We start from the raw sequence: 19,465 nt of genomic DNA on the forward strand, positions 1-19,465 counted from the left end.
CACACTATTATGTTACATCCACTATGGACTGGACTCTTACACTTATATGTTAGATCCACAATGGACTGAACTCTCACACTATTATGTTAGATCCACTATGGACTGGACTCTCACACTATTATGTTATATCCACTATGGACTGGACTCTCACAATATTATGTTAGATCCACTATGGACTGGACTCTCACAATATTATGTTAGATCCACTATGGACTGGACTCTCACACTATTATGTTAGATCCACTATGGACTGGACTCTCACACTATTATGTTAGATCCACTATGGACTGGACTCTCACAATATTATGTTAGATCCACTATGGACTGGACTTTCACACTATTATGTTAGATCCACTATGGACTGAACTCTCACACTATTATGTTAGATCCACTATGGACTGGACTCTCACACTATTATGTTAGATCTACAATGGACTGGACTCTCACAATATTATGTTAGATCCACTATGGACTGGACTCTCACACTATTATGTTAGATCCACAATGGACTGAACTCTCACACGATTATGTTAGATCCACTATGGACTGTACTCTCACAATATTATGTTAGATCCACTATGGACTGGACTCACACTATTATCTTAGATCCACTATGGACTGAACTCTCACACTATTATGTTAGATCTACAATGGACTGGACTCTCACACTATTATGTTACATCCACTATGGACTGGACTCTTACACTTATATGTTAGATCCACAATGGACTGAACTCTCACACTATTATGTTAGATCCACTATGGACTGGACTCTCACACTATTATGTTATATCCACTATGGACTGGACTCTCACAATATTATGTTAGATCCACTATGGACTGGACTCTCACAATATTATGTTAGATCCACTATGGACTGGACTCTCACACTATTATGTTAGATCCACTATGGACTGGACTCTCACACTATTATGTTAGATCCACTATGGACTGGACTCTCACAATATTATGTTAGATCCACTATGGACTAGACTCTTACACTATTATGTTAGATCCACAATGGACTGAACTCTCACACTATTATGTTAGATCCACTATGGACTGGACTCTCACACTATTATGTTAGATCCACTATGGACTGAACTCTCACACTATTATGTTAGATCCACTATGGACTGGACTCTCATAATATTATGCTAGATCCACTCGACGTCCACATCTGCGGTACCCTCCAAGGTTTCTCATTGTCCTCCCATTGGGTTGAGTTTTTTTCTTGCCCTGATGTGGGATCTGAGCCGAGGATGTCGTTGTGGCCCTTTGAGACACTCGTGATTTAGGGCTACATAAGTAAACTTTGATTGATTGATTGAGTTTCAAGAGCCCAAGGTCTCAGGGGTTGGACATCAAAATGTGGATGTTTCTTTAGAAAGTGCCTCCGGAGGTTATATTGATTTGAGAGTGTGGTTTCCAAGTAAACACATCAGCTTTCACACTGCACTGTCAATAAATTCATTAATCTGCTATCGCTACTCGTTTCCAACGTCTGCAGCTAGACAGATCGTTAACAGCATGAAGAAACCAAAGCTATGTTTTGTTAAAGGTTGATGAATTATTTTTCTTCTTCAGTTGTATTTCTTTCCACAACTTGCTTTATTTAGGTTTGTAAGACTGAAAATGTAAACATTACAAAAATATAATGCCCATTGTGTATTTTACATAAATAATGTCCATCGTGTATGTTACATGAATTAAATAGAAGGTTTAGTGTTCATACACACAACAAACATTGCACACATGTGGTTTAACACAATTCAACTTAAGGGGCGGTATGGCTCGGTTGGTAGAGTGGCCGTGCCAGCAACTTGAGGGTTACAGTTTCGATCCCCGCTTCCGCCATCCTAGTCACTGCCGTTGTGTCCTTGGGCAAGACACTTTACCCACCTGCTCCCAGTGCCACCCACACTGGTTTATATGTAACTTAGATATTGGGTTTCGCTATGTAAAAGCGTTTTGAGTCACTAGAGAAAAGCGCTATATAAATATAATTCAATTCAATTCAATTCAGGGTGTACCTTTATCGCCCTGTGCTGGTCAAATTCAGCGCTACATGTATTCAACCAGTTTTGATCGCCAGAGTTAAACAGCCTAAAACAACACGACCACAAATAAAGACATCACAAAGTCAGACATTTCAATACATTCGTACTTTGCTGTCCAGTCGCTGTTATAAGTCTGATTTTCGCTATTTTATTTTATACATCAGTGCATTGGGCTCCCGCTGAGGAAACGCTGGAAAGGACTTTATTGATCTGAAATATACTAAGAGGGTAAAATAAATGAATACAATATTTTAATAAGATACAATATAAAAAGGCATAAATATTATATTAATGTAGTTAAAAACAAAATAAAATTAATTACATTTACATATGGTAAATACAAGCTAATAAATACTAACACAATTATAACGGTAATAAAAATGATAGGATGAATACAAATATTAATTAAACGTTAAGTTAAATAGGTGAGTCTTAAGCTTGTTTTTAAAAATCGTAACATTCTCTGTAGCCCTGAGGGCCTCTGGCAGGCTGTTCCACAAATGGGGGGCGTAATATTGGAATGACGCCTCCCCGAGGGTATGTATCCAGACTATTAAGGCATTTAATAAACAGTAAAATAATCTTAAAATCGATTCTGGAACACACAAGAATCCAATGCAGTGATTTTAAAACCAGTGTAATATGGGCCCGCCCTCTGGTCCTGGTCAACGCACGGGCAGCTGATGACAATGACCAAATGATCAATGTGTTCTTTGTTAGGGAGAAAGAGGACTACCTGGTGAAACAGGAGAGCGAGTAAGTTAAATGCTTTGTTCCAGTTCATTATCCATCGACTCCTTATCGGTTTTTGTCTTTTATATATTCTTAATAATGTCTTCTTAGGGGGACCCGGGCAAACCAAGCTCCCCTGGACAACCAGGGCTGAGGGTGAGTGACTGGCCCGCCATGGAGTTGTAGTCTTACACCGGCGTCTCATGACTAAGCCTTGACATTTGTCCTCAGGGTCTCCCAGGGCCCAGTGGAGCGGCGGGAGAAAAGGTGAGACTGATTCAATTAGGACTAATCATTCCAGACGTGCCAGGTCAGCGGGAACGTGAAACCACTGCAGAACATTTCGTAATCGCGTGTAATAGGTATCCCGGCAAAAGATTAAAGAACTTGCATGTTTTTAGGGAAGCGAAGGCCCACGAGGGGAACCAGGCCGAACTGTGAGTTGAAGGGAAATAATGAGATATAATAATTTTATTTCATAAATATCTTTGACTTAAGTGCGCTTTGAAATTGTCCAGATTCAAAGTCCTCCAGGGAAGAAAGGGGAACAGGTAAGAAATCAGGCTCTTATCATACAATTATTCATTTGACTCGCGTCCTCTGACACCTCTCCTTTGCTCACACAAGGGAGAGTCGGGTCTCGGCGGTCCTGAGGGGCCCAGGGGAACAAAGGGAGAAGCCGGCCAAAGAGGAGAGAAAGTGAGTCACCGTGCTAATGGATCCAAAAAGCAGTCGCAGTTCAGAGATCCGAGCTCGTATCCAAATGACACCTCTTTTGTTCTACCCCTAAAAGGGGTCTCCAGGGTCAGGTGCGGGCCTGATTGGACCTAAAGGAGAGCGAGGCGAGCCAGTGAGTGAAAGCCAGCAAGTCATCATAACACCTCCCTGGGGATGGCGTTAGCTAGTCCCCCTATGTCACGCTTACAGTGACTGTGAAATATTCCTGACAATATCCTCTATTATTCATCCAGTGTTCCCTTGTGCTACAAACTAAGAATGCATAAAACATGTGCTCTTTCTCCCTCCCCATCCTCAGGGACCTCCAGGTATCAGCAGTAGGCCGGCTGCCAAGGTGAGGAGCATGTTGTGCTTCATTTGGCCTTTTCTGCTTTGTTTGTATTTATCTGCTTGCCCAATTTTTTTCCTGCAATCTCCCTCTTAGGGAGTCGCAGGTGAACCAGGAGAGAGAGGAGAGGACGGCCGCCCGGGAAGCCCAGGGAAGCCCGGCCCTGCGGGGAAGCAGGTGAGTCGTTCATAAGTGACGTGGTTTTGTCCTGGCATCCTTTCTGGGTCCTTCGGTGTTCTTTGGATTATCGTGTGGTTACGTCCCGGGCCCCACTGTGGTAGGAACGCTGTTTATTGTATGACTTTTATAAATATTAGATCCATTTAAAGTCTTTATAAGGCCTCCACGGGGCTTTCACACTCACATATAAACACTTCCTATGCTCTTAAAGGGGAACTGCACTTTTTTTTAAATGTTGCCTATCATTCATAATCCATATATAAGACAAGCACACATATGTTTTTTTTTTTTTATGCAGTCTAAAGAGTAAATAAACAATAGCAAAAGTCAGCTAACAGTGGGGGTAATGGAATTAAATGTATCCCGCCTATAAAGCGTTCTAAAAAACCTCCAAAAACCTCTGTTTATGTGTACTGTAGTAACTGCCACATTCATAATAAGTTCTAATATTTATGTATTTTGGTAATTTTAAGCATGCAGCGGCCCATTAATTTCACAGACGCATCACAACGTTTGCTATTTCCTTTAAAAACAACTACTAATCATGACAGAACTCAAATGATGATCCAGAACCCTATAAATTTTTGAGCTTGAATATATGGAGGATGATCTACAAGTTTTCGAAGCAAGGTGATAATCAGATCCAGCAAGTAGCACTATTGCTAAGTGCTTAACAAGAAATACAAATTACTTTTATAAATAGTATATGCATTTAAAGTCTTTCTAAGGCCTTCACACAGCTTTCACACTCCTGTATAAACACTTCCTACGCTCTTGAAGGGGAACTGCGCCTTTTTAAAAATGTTGCCTATCATTCACAATCCATGTATAAGACAAGCACACATATGTTTTTCTTTTTCTTTTTTATGAAGTTTAACGAGTAAATAAACACTAGCAAAAGTCAGCTAACAGTGGAGGTAATGGAATTCAAATTTTTCCGCCTATAAAGCGCTCTAAAAAACCTCCAAAACCCTCCAACGTTTAATATAAGTTTGTTTGTCCTCTAGTAACTGCCACATTCATAATAAGTTGTAATATTTATGTATTTTGGTCATTTTAAGCACACAGCGGCGCATTAATTTCACAGATGCATCACAAAGTTTGCTATTTCCTTTAAAAACAACAACGACTACTAATCAGAATCAGAATCGTTTTATTGCCATTGTTTGAGAACGGGTTCACAAACTAGGAATTTTTCTTGGTGCAAACGTGCGACATAAAACACATATAACACATATTTGGTATAAAAAGAGCTGTGACTGAGCTATCAGATAGACTTAGAAGGAATTCAAGGAGCTGAACTCAAATGGTGATCCAGAACCCTTGTTCTACTTCGATGCCAATCATATTTGGATGATTACAATCCGAAAACTGTTAGTTGCGAACCAGTTGTAGTTCTACAGTATGTATTAGGTGTGCTTCAAGCACACCTGTGAAGTGAAAACCATTTCTGGTGACCACCTCTTGAAGCTCATCGAGAGAATGTCCAGAGTGTGCAAAGCAGTAATCAGAGCAAAGGGTGGCTATTTTGAAGAAACTAGAATATAAAACATGTTTTCAGTTATTTCACCTTTTTTTGTTACGTACATAACTCCACATAGTTGTGATGCCTTCAGTGACAATCTACAATGTAAATAGTCATGAAAATAAAGTAAACACTTTGAATGAGAAGGTGTGTCCAAAGTTTTGGCCTGTATTGTATATCAAACTAAGAGAAAACTAACAAAAGGTTGTCTTCAGGGGCAGACAGGTAGACTGCGCACAAAGTACAAAGAAAAACTCACAACAGGGGTTAAGCTGGAGGAAACTTAGCGGGATGACTCAAACAGGAGCTTGGAGTAGGCGATGCACTGGCCAAGACCCAACGTGGTGGAAGTACCGTGGAAAGATCCCGCGCTAACGGCTGTGAGTGATCAGACCAAATAGGGTGCGTTGATTACAAACAGCTGTGCTCAGTTGCCCCCGCCTTCCCCTGGGAACCGTGGCAACTGAAAATAGAAAGAAGAGGGGAGCAACATTGCCAGTAGGTGGCACACAAAAAACAGACATGTAACAACCGTTTCACATTCAAATGATCGTAAAACCAGGATTAACAACTCTGATAAACACACAAACCGGGGCCACTGCTCATTTACTGGAGAATCAAGCTAACGCTGGCTAACTTAAATGCTAACATTAAAGCAAACAGCATTAACGTCTTTTTCAATTCGGTAACTACATAACCCAATCTAAACTTGTATAAACACATTGCTGTCTGAGCAACTAAGATATTGAATTGTGCAGGCGGTGCTCTCTTCCAAACAAGTGATCAATGTATACTCGAAGGAATGGCTGGGTTACAGTCACGTGACCTAGAGGCACATTCGGGCACTTCCGGGTTTCAGGCGATGGTCTGGAGTCCCATTAGGCTACTGTTTATTTACCTGAATCAGTGCAGATTTAGGCCTATTTTGAAAAGTTTAGGGGCAAATATATAAGCGATCATGAAAAAAATATTTAAAATGGGATAGAATGGATTCATACACTCATAAAAAAAAATTTTTTTCTTCAATGATTTAAACCATTTATCATCACCAAGACGTAACTGCTCGCTACAAACTCACTTCACTTGACACTTAACGACATTTAGAGAAGATGGGAGGCACATCATGTCTTTACATCTGAGGGGTAAACAAATTAAACAATAATCCGTGAAAGACAAAGTTGGACTTATTCGTGCATCACTAAGTAACGTATTTGATTGACATAAGGAGTGTCGTGCTGCTGTGATCGTGACGCTAATGAGAAAAAGGATACATTTGTTTGCAGTTGATTTCCTTCTACGAATATTAGTCTGTTTTTTTTCAATTCTTGTCTACATTTGTTTTTATGATGTGAAGTTGAACTTTCAGCAATGTTTGCTAGCGATTTTCAATCCACTTTATTTATATAGCGCATTTAAACAACAAAAATGTTTCCAAAGTGCTGCACAACAATATTAAAAACAATATTCAAATATTATCCTTAGCTCCACCAATGTGAGTGACTGTAAATTGTTTGCTTGTTTTCTTATTGATGCTTTTATTTTTTATTTTTTTCTGTATTGTGTAGTTATAATTATATGCTTTTACTTGTAATTGTATTGAATTGTGGACCCCAGGAAGACCAGTGGGTTGTTGAGGCAACCAACTAATGGGGATCCTTAATACAAATCTAAATCAAATCAATGACTGAATAAAAACAACAAATAAATAAATATAAAACCAATATAAAAATAAATATGATTAAAAACTATTTTAAAGGGTAAAACCAATTAAAACAGTAAATAGAAATCAACATTCTAAAAACACAGAGGACAACATAGGACCACACAACTCACGTAGTGTTAAAAGCCAAAGAATAAAAGTGGGTCTTAAGACGAGACTTAAAACACTCCACTGTGGGAGCAGTTTGAACATGGAGGGGCAGAGTGTTCCAAAGCTTAGGGCCGACCACAGAGAAGGCCCTGTCTCCCCTGGTTTCAAGTCTGGTCTTGGGCACTACGAGCTGGAGCTGGCTCTCGGACCTCAGAGCGCGCGCAGGAGTGTAAATTTGGATGAGGTCCGAGATACACTGAGGTGCCAGTCCATGTAAAGCTTTAAAAACAAACAGCAAGGTTTTAAAATCAATTCTAAAATGAACAGGGAGAGATTTATTCAAGAGAGATTTATTCATCTAGTTTTTTTAAGGCTATTTTCTTCATACTAACAAATATCACCAAAGACTCTATAATGTGGTCATTTGTGTCGAATAAAGAACTTGGCTTTCCTGCACAACAACAACTACAATAAAAACAATAAATTTACTTGAACATTGATTTAAATTGTCAGGAAAGAAGAGGAAGGAATTTAAAAGGTAAAAAGGTATATGTGTTTAAAAATCCTAAAATCATTTTTAAGGTTGTATTGTTTCTCTAAAATTGTCTTTCTGAAAGTTATAAGAAGCAAAGTAAAAAAAATTAATGAATTTATTTAAACAAGTGAAGACCAAGTCTTTAAAATATTTTCTTGGATTTTCAAATTCTATTTGAGTTTTGTCTCTCTTAGAATTAAAAATGTCGGGCAAAGCGAGACCAGCTTGCTAGTAAATAAATAAAATTAAAAAAATAGAGGCAGCTCACTGGTAAGTGCTGCTATTTGAGCTATTTTTAGAACAGGCCGGCGGGCGACTCATCTGGTCCTTACGGGCTACCTGGTGCCCGCAGGCACCGCGTTGGTGACCCCTGCTCTACTCAATGCGCGCACCTTACGGGGGTAAAAAAAAAAAAAAGACAGAGAAAAGTGGTTTCATTGTCAATGCACCGCACGACTGCTTCTAAAATGCCCATAATACATCGTTGATGTCTCGTGCGTGTTTGAAAACATAGCAAAAGACCGCAGGTAGGAGCATGATAACATGAATGTGCAGTAAATGACAGTGTCTCCATGGTGATGCCCTGTATAGTACACGCAACATCCTCATTTAAATAATGAGGGGATACTTATTGTCAAGTGGTGCCTGCACATGCAGTCTTAGTACATTGCCCACAACACGCCCACTAATAGTACAAAATATTTTATAGATTGCACAAGTTGTTCCGTGCGTGCTATTCACATCTTAGTAAATCAGGCCACGAGGTGTCGCCAAAAAACTATTACTACTCCACTTCAACTTAAAGACAGGGTGCGTCAATTCCAGACTGTTAATAATAAAAAGGTCAGTGCTTTTCACACCTACCATTGTTCTTTTTTTTTTACATATTTCATTTTATCAATGTTTTTCTAACATTCCACACTACAAAATGATACAAGTATTAATGATTTGTGCAGAAATTACATTGGATCCATACCAGTATCAGCCAATACTCAAGGGTCCATTATCGATATGGGTCGGCATGGCTCGGTTGGCCATGCCAGCAAATTGTGGGTTCCATGTTTGATCCCCAGTCACTGTGTCCTTGGGCAAGACACCCACACTGGTTTAAATGTAGCTTAAAGATGTAGGTAATGGGTTTCACTTTGTAAAGCACTTTTGAGTTTCTAGAGAAAAGCGCTATATAAATATAATTAACTTCACTTATTGTATCGGAAGTGAAAAAGTTTAATCGGGACACACCAAGATTTTGGTTCATATTCTGAAGACAAGCAAATTGGTTGAACATAGAACAGGCCTGGTAAGAACTTTGATTTGAAATATTTCTTGCTTGGTTTTCGTGACTCCATCGGGATACTCCTTATTATTTACAAAGTATGGATTGCTATGATATGTAGTGATAGGCCTCATTTGTTGGGTTTTATTAAATAATTTCTTGGTAAATAAAAAAAATCACGACAGTAATATTCCAAGCAACCTCTTCTTTCTGAATGTTAGGAATTGTTTTCTTCTTTCCCCCATGCATCTTTCTCAAAGGATACTGTCGGAGGTCAAATATAATACTCACGTAATATTAGTGTGAGTGCACCACAACTACGTGTGTGTGTGTGTGTGGGGGGGGTTCTTGTATTTCTACCCTTTTTGAGACGTCAACAAGGAAAAGTACTACCTTCCATATGAGGACCGGTGAACAAGTTAGGACCGAAATCCTGGTCCCAATACGGAAAACCATTGCATCTAATAGAGAATGTCTCATTTGCACCCCTGGTGGTGAAATCTATCAAAATTAGGGTGGTCCCAAAAAGGATTTTTCAAATTGACTGTCGGTTTTAAAAGTGCTCCCCCTCTGGTCGACATATGAAATAACAAGTGTGTGTAAAAATTGTGAAGTGCTCCTCCTCTGGCCAACATATGTATTCACAAGTGTGTCTAAGAAATTGAAATGCGCCCCCTTTGGCCATAATTAATTTAAAAATAAATAAATAAATATGTATAAAGAGACACACTTTAATAACTTGAAGTAAATAATAAAGGTAAAGATTCCATTGAATATACCGAAAAATATGGTCTGATAACAAGAACATTTGAAAGAGTAGAGTAAATAATGAAGATTAAAAACTAATTACAAACAAAAAATTTAAAAAAATAATTAACTTAAAGCTTACCTTTTTTATAATTGAATTGTATGTATTTATTATTAATGTTGTAAATACAAATCTTTATATATCTGGAAAGGGTGGTCCTAAAGAGGTAAGCATTTTTCGGAGGTCTCAAGAACGTAAGAAATACAAGTATGTGTGTGTGTGTGTGTGTGTGTGTGTGTGTGTGTGTGTGTGTGTGTGTGTGTGTGTGTGTGTGTGTGTTTGTTTACTTTTGGCATTGTCGTTGTTAACAAATCACACATGTCATGTTTTCCAGGGAGAAAGAGGGGAAAAAGGAGATGAAGGCACTCCTGTAAGTTGAATATGTCTTTGGCTTCCTGTTCAAATCAATAATATCAAGTTTGCATAACCAGCCGTGTAAAGGGGTTTAAATTGAATGATGGTGATTCATTTGTAGATAAATTACATTTTTTATACACTGCGCTTGTGTATGGCATTAGCAGATTGAACTGAGGTAAACTTTTTGGGCGATCATTTCAAATGTACATGGAAGAAAACGTTACTACTTGTCAATTCCGTGTGTTTGTAACATGTCTTCCATCAGGGCGAGTCAGGACTCCCTGGGAAGCCTGGAGAACGAGGGCTGAGGGTATGACTGATGTTAACTGTAGACCTAACATCCTGGCAGATTTCGCCCCGTAGGAAAGATCAGGGAGGACACGTTTTGATTTGTGTTGTTTCACTCTCAGGGACTCGCAGGTCAGTCCGGTCGACCCGGAGAGAAAGGAGACGCCGGAGAGCCAGGAGAGCTCGGGCGAAATGTGAGGCACGCGTTAATGTAGTTTCATACAGACAGCTTTCCAATATGTTGCCGTGCCTTTGCACAGTAGAAATGTCAGCTGCTCAGTGCTCCTATTGATTCGTGTTTGGTCACAGGGGAGCCCTGGATCTGCTGGGCCCAGAGGGGAGAAAGGACAACAGGTCCGTCCTCATAAACTCTAATTTTATGTGCACGTGTGTATTCTACTAGTGAACACAGAGTCACTTAGTCTGTTTCTTATAGGGACTTCAAGGACCTCCAGGGCCACCAGGGAAAGTGGTATGTTTGTCCATTTCCATAACTACATACTGTATCTTGAACAGTATGAACATGATCCATTTTCACCAAACTCTGGTAACAAGAGAAGCATTTTTTATCCTCAATAGTCGGACATCCAAGGCCAGCTGAAAGGCGAGCGAGGCGAAAAGGTGTGTAAAAAGATCACATTTGCAATGCGTGTTTTAACACTGCACACCATTTTAATCAGGTCAAAAATGTCACCACGTCGTGACTTTCAAAAAAGTTATATCAAACAGAAACTGAACTTGCGGCATAAATGGGAAGGCTGAGGAGTTCGGCAGGGAAGTTGCCATGGTAACACTGTAAAGACTTACATACCTGTACCTAACATTGTATTCATCCAAATATACATACTGTATATATTCAAGCACACCTGTGAAGTGAAAACCATTTCAGGTGACTACCTCTTGAAGCTCATGGAGAGAATGCCAAGAGTGTGCAAAGCAGTAATCAGAGCAAAAGGTGGCTATTTTGAAGAAACTAGAATATAAAACACGTTTTCAGTTATTTCACCTTTTTGTTAAGTACATAACTCCACATGTGTTCATTCATAGTTTTGATGCCTTCAGTGACAATCTACAATGTAAATAGTCATGAAAATAAAGAAAACGCATTGAATGAGAGGGTGTGTCCAAATTTTTAGCCTGTACTGAATATATATATATATATATATATATATATATATATATATATATATATATATATATATATATATATGTGTGTGTGTGTGTGTGTGTGTGTGTGTGTATTGTCGTATGTATATATTTATATGTATGTGTATATATATGTGTATGTATAGATCTGTATATATAGATACATATATACATATACATACAGTATATGTATATACATATATACATATACATGTATATCTACCGGTATATACATATTTACTGTATATCAATATACATACAGTATATAAGTTTGTGTGTGTGTGTATATATATATATATATATTTATATATATATATATATATATATATACACACTGCTATTTTAGAAGAATATTAAAGACATATATAAATATACATATTGTATATGTGTGTGTGTGTGTGTATATATATACATATATAAATATACATACATATATATCTGTTGTATATATACTGCTATTTTTAAATACTCACTTTTAGAAGAATATTTTAAGATTAAGACAATAATATATTCATTTTATAAATCCAATCATATTTAATTGATTTTACTGTATTTTATCAATTACATTTCTTATCTGTTTGACTCTACTTACTTGGTCACCGTTAACTTAAAATTAGCATCATTGCTCATTGTTGCAGCTGCATATCTGTTATTTACTAATTTGCTCAGCGTTTTGAGTCTATGGTGTCATGTCTGCAGCTCTCAAGAGGTTATCATGTGACTAGAGTTGTGTGGATTCCCCACTAAAAATGGCCGACTAGAGTTGTGTGGATTCCCCACTAAAAATGGCCGTACGTTCAAACCCAGAAAACTACGCACGCAAGTAAAAATTCAGATGTATTAAAGTATCCGTACGTACTAATGAAAGCACAATTCTTTTTTACATTGCAATTAACCTGAAATTGGCTTGGTACATGGTCGGGCAACTGGAAAAAAAGGTAAAGAAGAAGACGGATGGATGTACATCGCCAAAACAGACTAACATTTGAAAAGATAGTGGCTGCAACTGTCCCCTTCAACCCTCCCGCACAAAATCAAATCAAATCTGAACTCTCAACAAAAAAAGCACATCATTATTTATTCTGTATGATTTTGCAATGCAACTCTGTGAGTGACAGGTGGCGACAAACGGCCCTGACAGATGAAACAGTGTTCGTCAGCACTGTTCAATTATTGTTACTTCTGTCGAGATGCTTTAAAGAGGACAGGAATTCCATTGATGACTTTATTTGGCCGTAACCACACCAAAAACATTACTTAAAAAAACGTATATCTAGAAAGACGGGTAATTTTCTGCCATACAAACCAGGTTTAAACCAACTCTTTGTCAACTGTCATTACAACAGCAGCCTCTCGCTCTTTCTCACTTGCACCAACACACACACATCAATGGCACTTAGCCACTGATGCGTTTAAAGCCACTCAAAAAATCGGACAACTCCAACACCACACAAAGTGTAAATGCCAGGTCATTACACCATGACTCCTCAATCAGATGTGTGCTTACTCTACTGTCATGTATTAGGAGTGTTAATTCATGTATATTAATCATGAACTAATGTTACTAGATTACAAAAATGCTCATAAATGTACATATTTTACAGACAGAAAGGTACAGGAATGTGCACTTTATCCCATGCTTACATCTCATTGTGCAACATGTGAATGTTTTGAAGGGATTTGAATGAGATCTCTGAAAGGGCTACAAATGTTTTCTGAAGTAAATACTAGTACATAGCTCATGAAAAACAAGATGTTTGTTATTTAATTGTAAGTGGGCCAAATCATGTTAAAAAATAATCTCATGAAAATGACTGCTGTCATTTGATTATTATAATACAGCACTAAACGTGTTATTAAGTCAGGTTTGGGACAGGTGTGATGCTGGTATGGTCACAGTGTGCACGTCTGATGTTGCTCACATGTTCGGCTCTACTGAACGCTCAGGGAGTTTTTGCGTTTGCTCTCAAAAATGAGAGCGATCATTGCTTAGGAGTGCTCAGGCTTAAGCAGCCTTTTCATAAGAATCGGTGAAAGGTGGATTCTGCTACCAAATGTCCACCTTGACCTGCAGCCATCATTTTGTGTGGATATGAAGCATGGAGAAAAGGATCTCGGAACTCCCTGAAATCAATCCAACCGATATCCCACATTTTCATCAGGGCTGCTCTTGAAGCTGGAACGTACAACATCAGCGCTGATAGAACCTTTATTTAACCAGATAAGAAAACCCATTGAGATCAAGATCTCTTTCACAAGGGTGACCTGGCCAAGAGGTCAACAGCACATGTCACAGAGCAGTTTCAAAATAAATACATTAAGACATACATTTTAAAATACATAAGAGAAGTGTAAAACAACAGAGATTGACATCTTTAAAAACACAGGCACTGTGCAAACGTCTCTCGCTGTTTGTCCCTCAGGACAGAACGGAAGGCTCCAAATGGAAGTAGTTCTGTAAGTTTCAGTTTCGTCTGCAATTCATTCCATGCCATAGGGGCAGCAATGCCAAAAGCTCTTTTGCCAAATTCAGTCCGTACATGAGGAACAGTTAAAACATACAAATTGTTAGAACGTAATGCGTAAGAGCTGCTTTTTCTTTGTAACAGAGTACACAAGTATGGAGGTATTAAACCTAAAAGAGCCTTATAAATTAAAGTCAGCCAATGTGTGTATCTGCGTGCACTCAATGAAGATAAGTCTGACTTCATATACAGTTGACAATGGTGGGTGAGACTACGACAGCCAGTAACAAATCTTAGTGCTGAATGAAAAACAGTGTCCAAGGACTGGAGGCATTTAGATGAAGCACTAAAATAAAGCACGTCTCCATAATCAATTACAGGCAAGATAGTTGCTGTCACCAATTTCTTTCTGACTTTAAGAGAGAAGCAGTTTTTATTTCTAAAAAAGAAACCAAGCTTTACCCTAAGCTTAGAGACCAAGTTGTTAATATGGGCTTTAAATGAAAGCTCTTGATCAAGAGTAAAACCCAAGTACTTGTCATTTAAGACCTGCTCTATAGGGTTTCCATTTGATGTTACAATATTTGATGATATTCTCTCTCGATTGTCAGGGTGAATCAGGCGACTCAGGAGCGAACGGCGGCAAAGGCCAAAAAGGTGAAGCCGGAACTCCTGGAGCCGTGGGCCTAAGAGTGAGTCTGCCTCCCACTTGGCACTTTTAAGATGCTTCCGTGAGCTTCTGATGAGCGTCGGTGTATGCATCAGTATGCACACTGACCCCTTTCCATTTGGATTTGCTATGCATGACTGACAAACCTGTGTGACTTCTTCTTCCCTCCCTGCTGTCTGCGAAGGGTCCTGAGGGACAACGTGGGCTAGCAGGCTCCAGAGTGAGTCTGCTTTCTGCCACAGCCTCTGAAAGTACATAGATGTTGTTTTGTGTCGCTCATTAACCGCCTGTACTTTTACATTTTTTTCAGGGTGACACGGGAGAGAGGGGGAGCCCTGGAGACAAGGTTTGACATCAATCATTCATTCGCCATCATACCTCCCAACAACCCTCAGTTTCTCAAACAGCACCTATGGATAATTAGTAGGGATGTAACGATATCAAAATCTCACGGTACAATATTATCATGATATTAGGGCCACGGTATGATATTATTGTGGTATATGTCTAGAAAAAAAGACTTAAAAATGATCCAGTGTGTAAAAATTAAATGTCAGGAATGTTTAGGATAAACACACTTACTGTAATTGAACACAAACATAATGCTCAAATGTTCTAATCGTATTTTTTACTACAAACTAGGGTTTGTCCCGATACCAATATTTTGGTACCGGTACCAAAATGTATTTCGATACTTTTCGATACTTTCTAAATAAAGGGGACCACAAAAAATGGCATTATTGGCTTTATTTTAACAAAAAATGTTACGGTACATTAAACATATGTTTATTATTGTATTCGAAGAACAATTTTGGCTTTAAATAAAATGGTGAACATACGAGACAACTTGTCATTTAGTAGCAAGTAAGCAAAACAAGGCTATTAATTTGTTTGCTGACGTATGTAGTAACATATTGTGTCATTTCTCGTTCTGTTGTTTTGTCAAAATTATGAGGGACAAGCTGTAAAAAATGATTATTAATCTACTTATTCATTTACTGTTAATATCTGCTTATTTTTAGTTTCAACATGTTCTATCTACACTTCTGTTCAAATGTAACAATCCATTTTTCTTCTGTTGTTTGATACTTTACATTAGTTTTGGATGTTACCACACATTTAGGTATTGATCCGATACCAAGTAGTGACAAGATCATACATTTAAAATATTAACATATTTAAAAGACTCATGTGTTCAGGGACGTATTTCCTGAGTGTATAAACGTAATATGAATTTAAAAAAAAAGGAAAAAATATTTTGTGACGATAAAGAATATTGATGTAATCATAGTAGTATAGACTAGATACGCTCTTGTACTTGGTATCATTACAGTGGATGTTAGGTGGAGGTCCACCCATGGCATTTGTTTACATTTAGGAGCACTAGCTTTTGTTAGCGGTGACGCTGATGAGCTTTTATATCCTCCTACGGTGTGTAGTGAAGCATGTTTAGCTATTCCTCGTCCTGCAGGGATGATACTTGTAAGAAACTTACTTTATTTGTCGCCATTGAGGCGAGGATTAGTGATTTAGAAGTAGCTAAAACAGTGCTGACTGCGGATGGATTTTAGCTGCTAGCTAGCTAGCCATGTCTTAAAGCACCTCTTCCTGAGGGCGTTTCAGTGTTATAGCTTCACCTTTATCTTTAGTTTTTAGGCCAAAATGCGTCCATTCTCCCTTTTCTGTCTACACACTGTGTCTGCTTGTAAGTACTCCGTGATTGTGCGTTGCCGAACATGCTCCTCTGCTCGTAAAATCAGCAATGTCATGACGTGACAACGCGCCGTCATGCCGGTTAAAAAAAAAAGAAAGAAAATAAAATTCTGTGGTGAACCGGTACTTTTCATACAGAGTATAGTACCGTTTTTGATTCATTAGTACCGCGATACCTACTACAACACTGTACTTTTAAGTGCAAAGAATAGTGCAGGAACATCCACTGTTTCAAGCAAATATGAAAACAACTTACAGAGATGAGTGTCTTTAAAGTGACAATGTAAACATCCAATGTAAAACAATAATGTTCACTTTAGTGTCTTTTAACTTTTACTTTAGGAGAAGCAGTGTCCTCCACAGTGGACATCTTTTTTTATATCAGTCTGGAAAATGCTGTTTCTCAGAAAAGTTAACTAACCATTTAACTTTTAATAATGTAAATACTTCACAAATTGATGTTTAGCTTCGCTGGCTTCAAATATCTTTTCTGGGTGATGGTTTATGAGGTGGCCACTTGTCCAGGGTGTACCCTGCCTTCTGCCTGAGTGCAACATCGAGAGAGACAAGCGGTAATAAATGAATGGATGGATAAAGGATTTATCAAGTAGCTTTTCAGTTTACTTCTACTGTATGAAGTTTTTTTTTGTGTGTGATTTCCCTTGACCAGCTTGCTCTGTGTTGCCTTGGAAACGCTCGAGAAGAAAGTGGTGCGCTTGGCTTTGCAGAATGCAGACTTTCTTGCCTTATATTTTTTCCTGGGTTTGTTAGCAACTTTACTCAAACAGTTATGGATAGATTTTAATGACATTTTCAGGACATGTCCAAAAAACAATTTCTCTCATCTACTGCGAACACACTTCACTTCCTGCTTACCGCCTTCCATGCCCCCACCTTGCCGGACACACACTGTGCAGAGGATTCTGGGAGATGTAGTTTATTTCCACACTCTGCCAACGCTAAAGCGCCAGAAAAAAACTACACACCAAGTTTTTGTATGATACCGTCACATGTCACGGCATTATTGTGAATACTTTGAAACCACAATACCGCTGTATCTCTAATACCGTTACACCCCTAATAATTAGACATGGTAAAATGCTCAGAAAGTGGAGAAACTCTGATCCTCATTGGCTGCATGCTTGGTTTAAACCGCTCAAATGCGGCAACCATCATGAAGGATAAAGATGGTGTTCTTATGAAACGTACAGTGTAACTGTAAGTAAGCAGCGTAGTAGTCTCATTGTTGAGATTTTCTGCCCTCAAAATAAGCCTCACCGTCCTAAGGCCTGATTTGCCAAAGGTCTGCGTGTACTAAAACACGTGCAAACTTGATAGCTCACGCAAAGCAGCTCTACTAAACGTGTGCCAAGTGGGTTGTGTCTGTTAAGTGAGCAGAATAAGGTGTGCGATTAATTTTTGCGTCTTTGTCTTAATTAATATGCAAAAGATATGCTGATCATCAAATCGCCCACAATACTGGAAGGAGAAGATCCAAATATGATTGTTTAGCAAGCACAATATGATTTATCAACACTGTTAACCGTTTTGCAAACACTATTTTGTGTTTTATATTATTAGCACGTGTGGTAAGGAGGCGCTAACTGAGTGTCCAAAATGTGTGTGTTAACATTTTGGACAGTCAGAAATAAAAAATATTAGACATATTCAGCAACATCATTTTATAATTGTATAGCTGCTAGAGGATTTAAAGGCCTACTGAATTTTTTTTTTTTTTTTAAACGGGAATAGCAGATCCATTCTATGTGTCATACTTGATCATTTCGCGATATTGCCATATTTTTGCTGAAAGGATTTAGTAGAGAAAATTGACGATAAAGTTCGCAACTTTTGCTCGCTGATAAAAAAAACCTTGCCCCTACCGGAAGTAGCGTGACGTCACAAGTGGTAGTGCTGCTCACAATTCCCCGTTGTTTACAATGGAGCGAGAGATATTCGGAGCGAGAAAGCGACGATTACCCCATTAATTTGAGAGAGGATGAAAGATTTGTGGATGAGAAACGTTAGAGTGACGGACTAGAATGCAGTTCAAGAGATATCTTTTTTCGCTCTGACCGTAACTTAGGTACAAGCTAGCTCATTGGAATCCACACTCTCTCCTTTTTCTATTGTGGATCACGGATTTGTATTTTAAACCACCTGGGATACTATATCCTCTTGAAAATGAGAGTCGAGAAGGCGAAATGGACATTCACAGTGACTTTTATCTCCACGACAATACATCGACGAAGCTCTTTAGCATGAGCTAACGTGATAGCATCTGTCTCAAATGCAGATAGAAACTAAATAAATAAATCCCTGACTGGAAGGATAGACAGAAGATCAACAATACTACTATCAGGAGACACCGAACCAAACACTGGACATGTAAATACACGGTTAATGTGTATTCGACGCCTGTCGAAGCCTAGCAATGCTGTTGCTAACGACGCTAACTTAACAACGGGACCTCGTCAGAGCCATGATAAAAACATTAGCGCTCCACCTACCCCAGCCAGCCCTTATCTGCTCATCAACACCCGTGCTCACCTGCGTTCCAACGATCGACGATGCGGTCGGCGGCCCGGAGACGTAGGAAGTCAAGGTGAGGTCGCCGCTAGCGCGTCTGCTATCTAACAAAGTCCTCCTGTTTGTGTTGCTGTAGTCCGCCGCTAATACACCGATCCCACCTACAACGTTCTTCTTTGCAGCCTCCATTGTTCATTAAACAAATTGCAAAAGATTCACCAACACAGATGTCCAGAATACTGTAGAATTTTGTCGAAGAAAACAGAGCTCTGTGTATTGTGTCCAATAGGGTCCAAACACTTCCG

General features: G+C 38.8%; 1 protein-coding gene across 1 annotated transcript in view; it reads left to right on the top strand.

The window, feature by feature from the left end:
• col7a1 (collagen, type VII, alpha 1) overlaps positions 1–19,465 on the top strand; it is a 183,701-nt gene that overhangs the window by 86,025 nt on the left and 78,211 nt on the right. The window contains exons 42-59 of the mRNA XM_062037815.1: positions 2,781–2,816; positions 2,904–2,948; positions 3,024–3,059; positions 3,194–3,229; positions 3,311–3,343; positions 3,420–3,491; positions 3,586–3,642; positions 3,829–3,864; positions 3,955–4,035; positions 10,327–10,362; positions 10,615–10,659; positions 10,760–10,831; positions 10,947–10,991; positions 11,074–11,109; positions 11,217–11,258; positions 14,860–14,940; positions 15,103–15,138; positions 15,229–15,264. Coding sequence (XP_061893799.1) covers positions 2,781–2,816; positions 2,904–2,948; positions 3,024–3,059; positions 3,194–3,229; positions 3,311–3,343; positions 3,420–3,491; positions 3,586–3,642; positions 3,829–3,864; positions 3,955–4,035; positions 10,327–10,362; positions 10,615–10,659; positions 10,760–10,831; positions 10,947–10,991; positions 11,074–11,109; positions 11,217–11,258; positions 14,860–14,940; positions 15,103–15,138; positions 15,229–15,264 — 861 coding nt within the window. The remainder of the gene's footprint in view (positions 1–2,780; positions 2,817–2,903; positions 2,949–3,023; positions 3,060–3,193; positions 3,230–3,310; positions 3,344–3,419; positions 3,492–3,585; positions 3,643–3,828; positions 3,865–3,954; positions 4,036–10,326; positions 10,363–10,614; positions 10,660–10,759; positions 10,832–10,946; positions 10,992–11,073; positions 11,110–11,216; positions 11,259–14,859; positions 14,941–15,102; positions 15,139–15,228; positions 15,265–19,465) is intronic.

Source organism: Entelurus aequoreus, linkage group LG26, assembly GCF_033978785.1.
Source record: "Entelurus aequoreus isolate RoL-2023_Sb linkage group LG26, RoL_Eaeq_v1.1, whole genome shotgun sequence".
Classification (NCBI taxonomy): Eukaryota; Metazoa; Chordata; class Actinopteri; order Syngnathiformes; family Syngnathidae; genus Entelurus; species Entelurus aequoreus.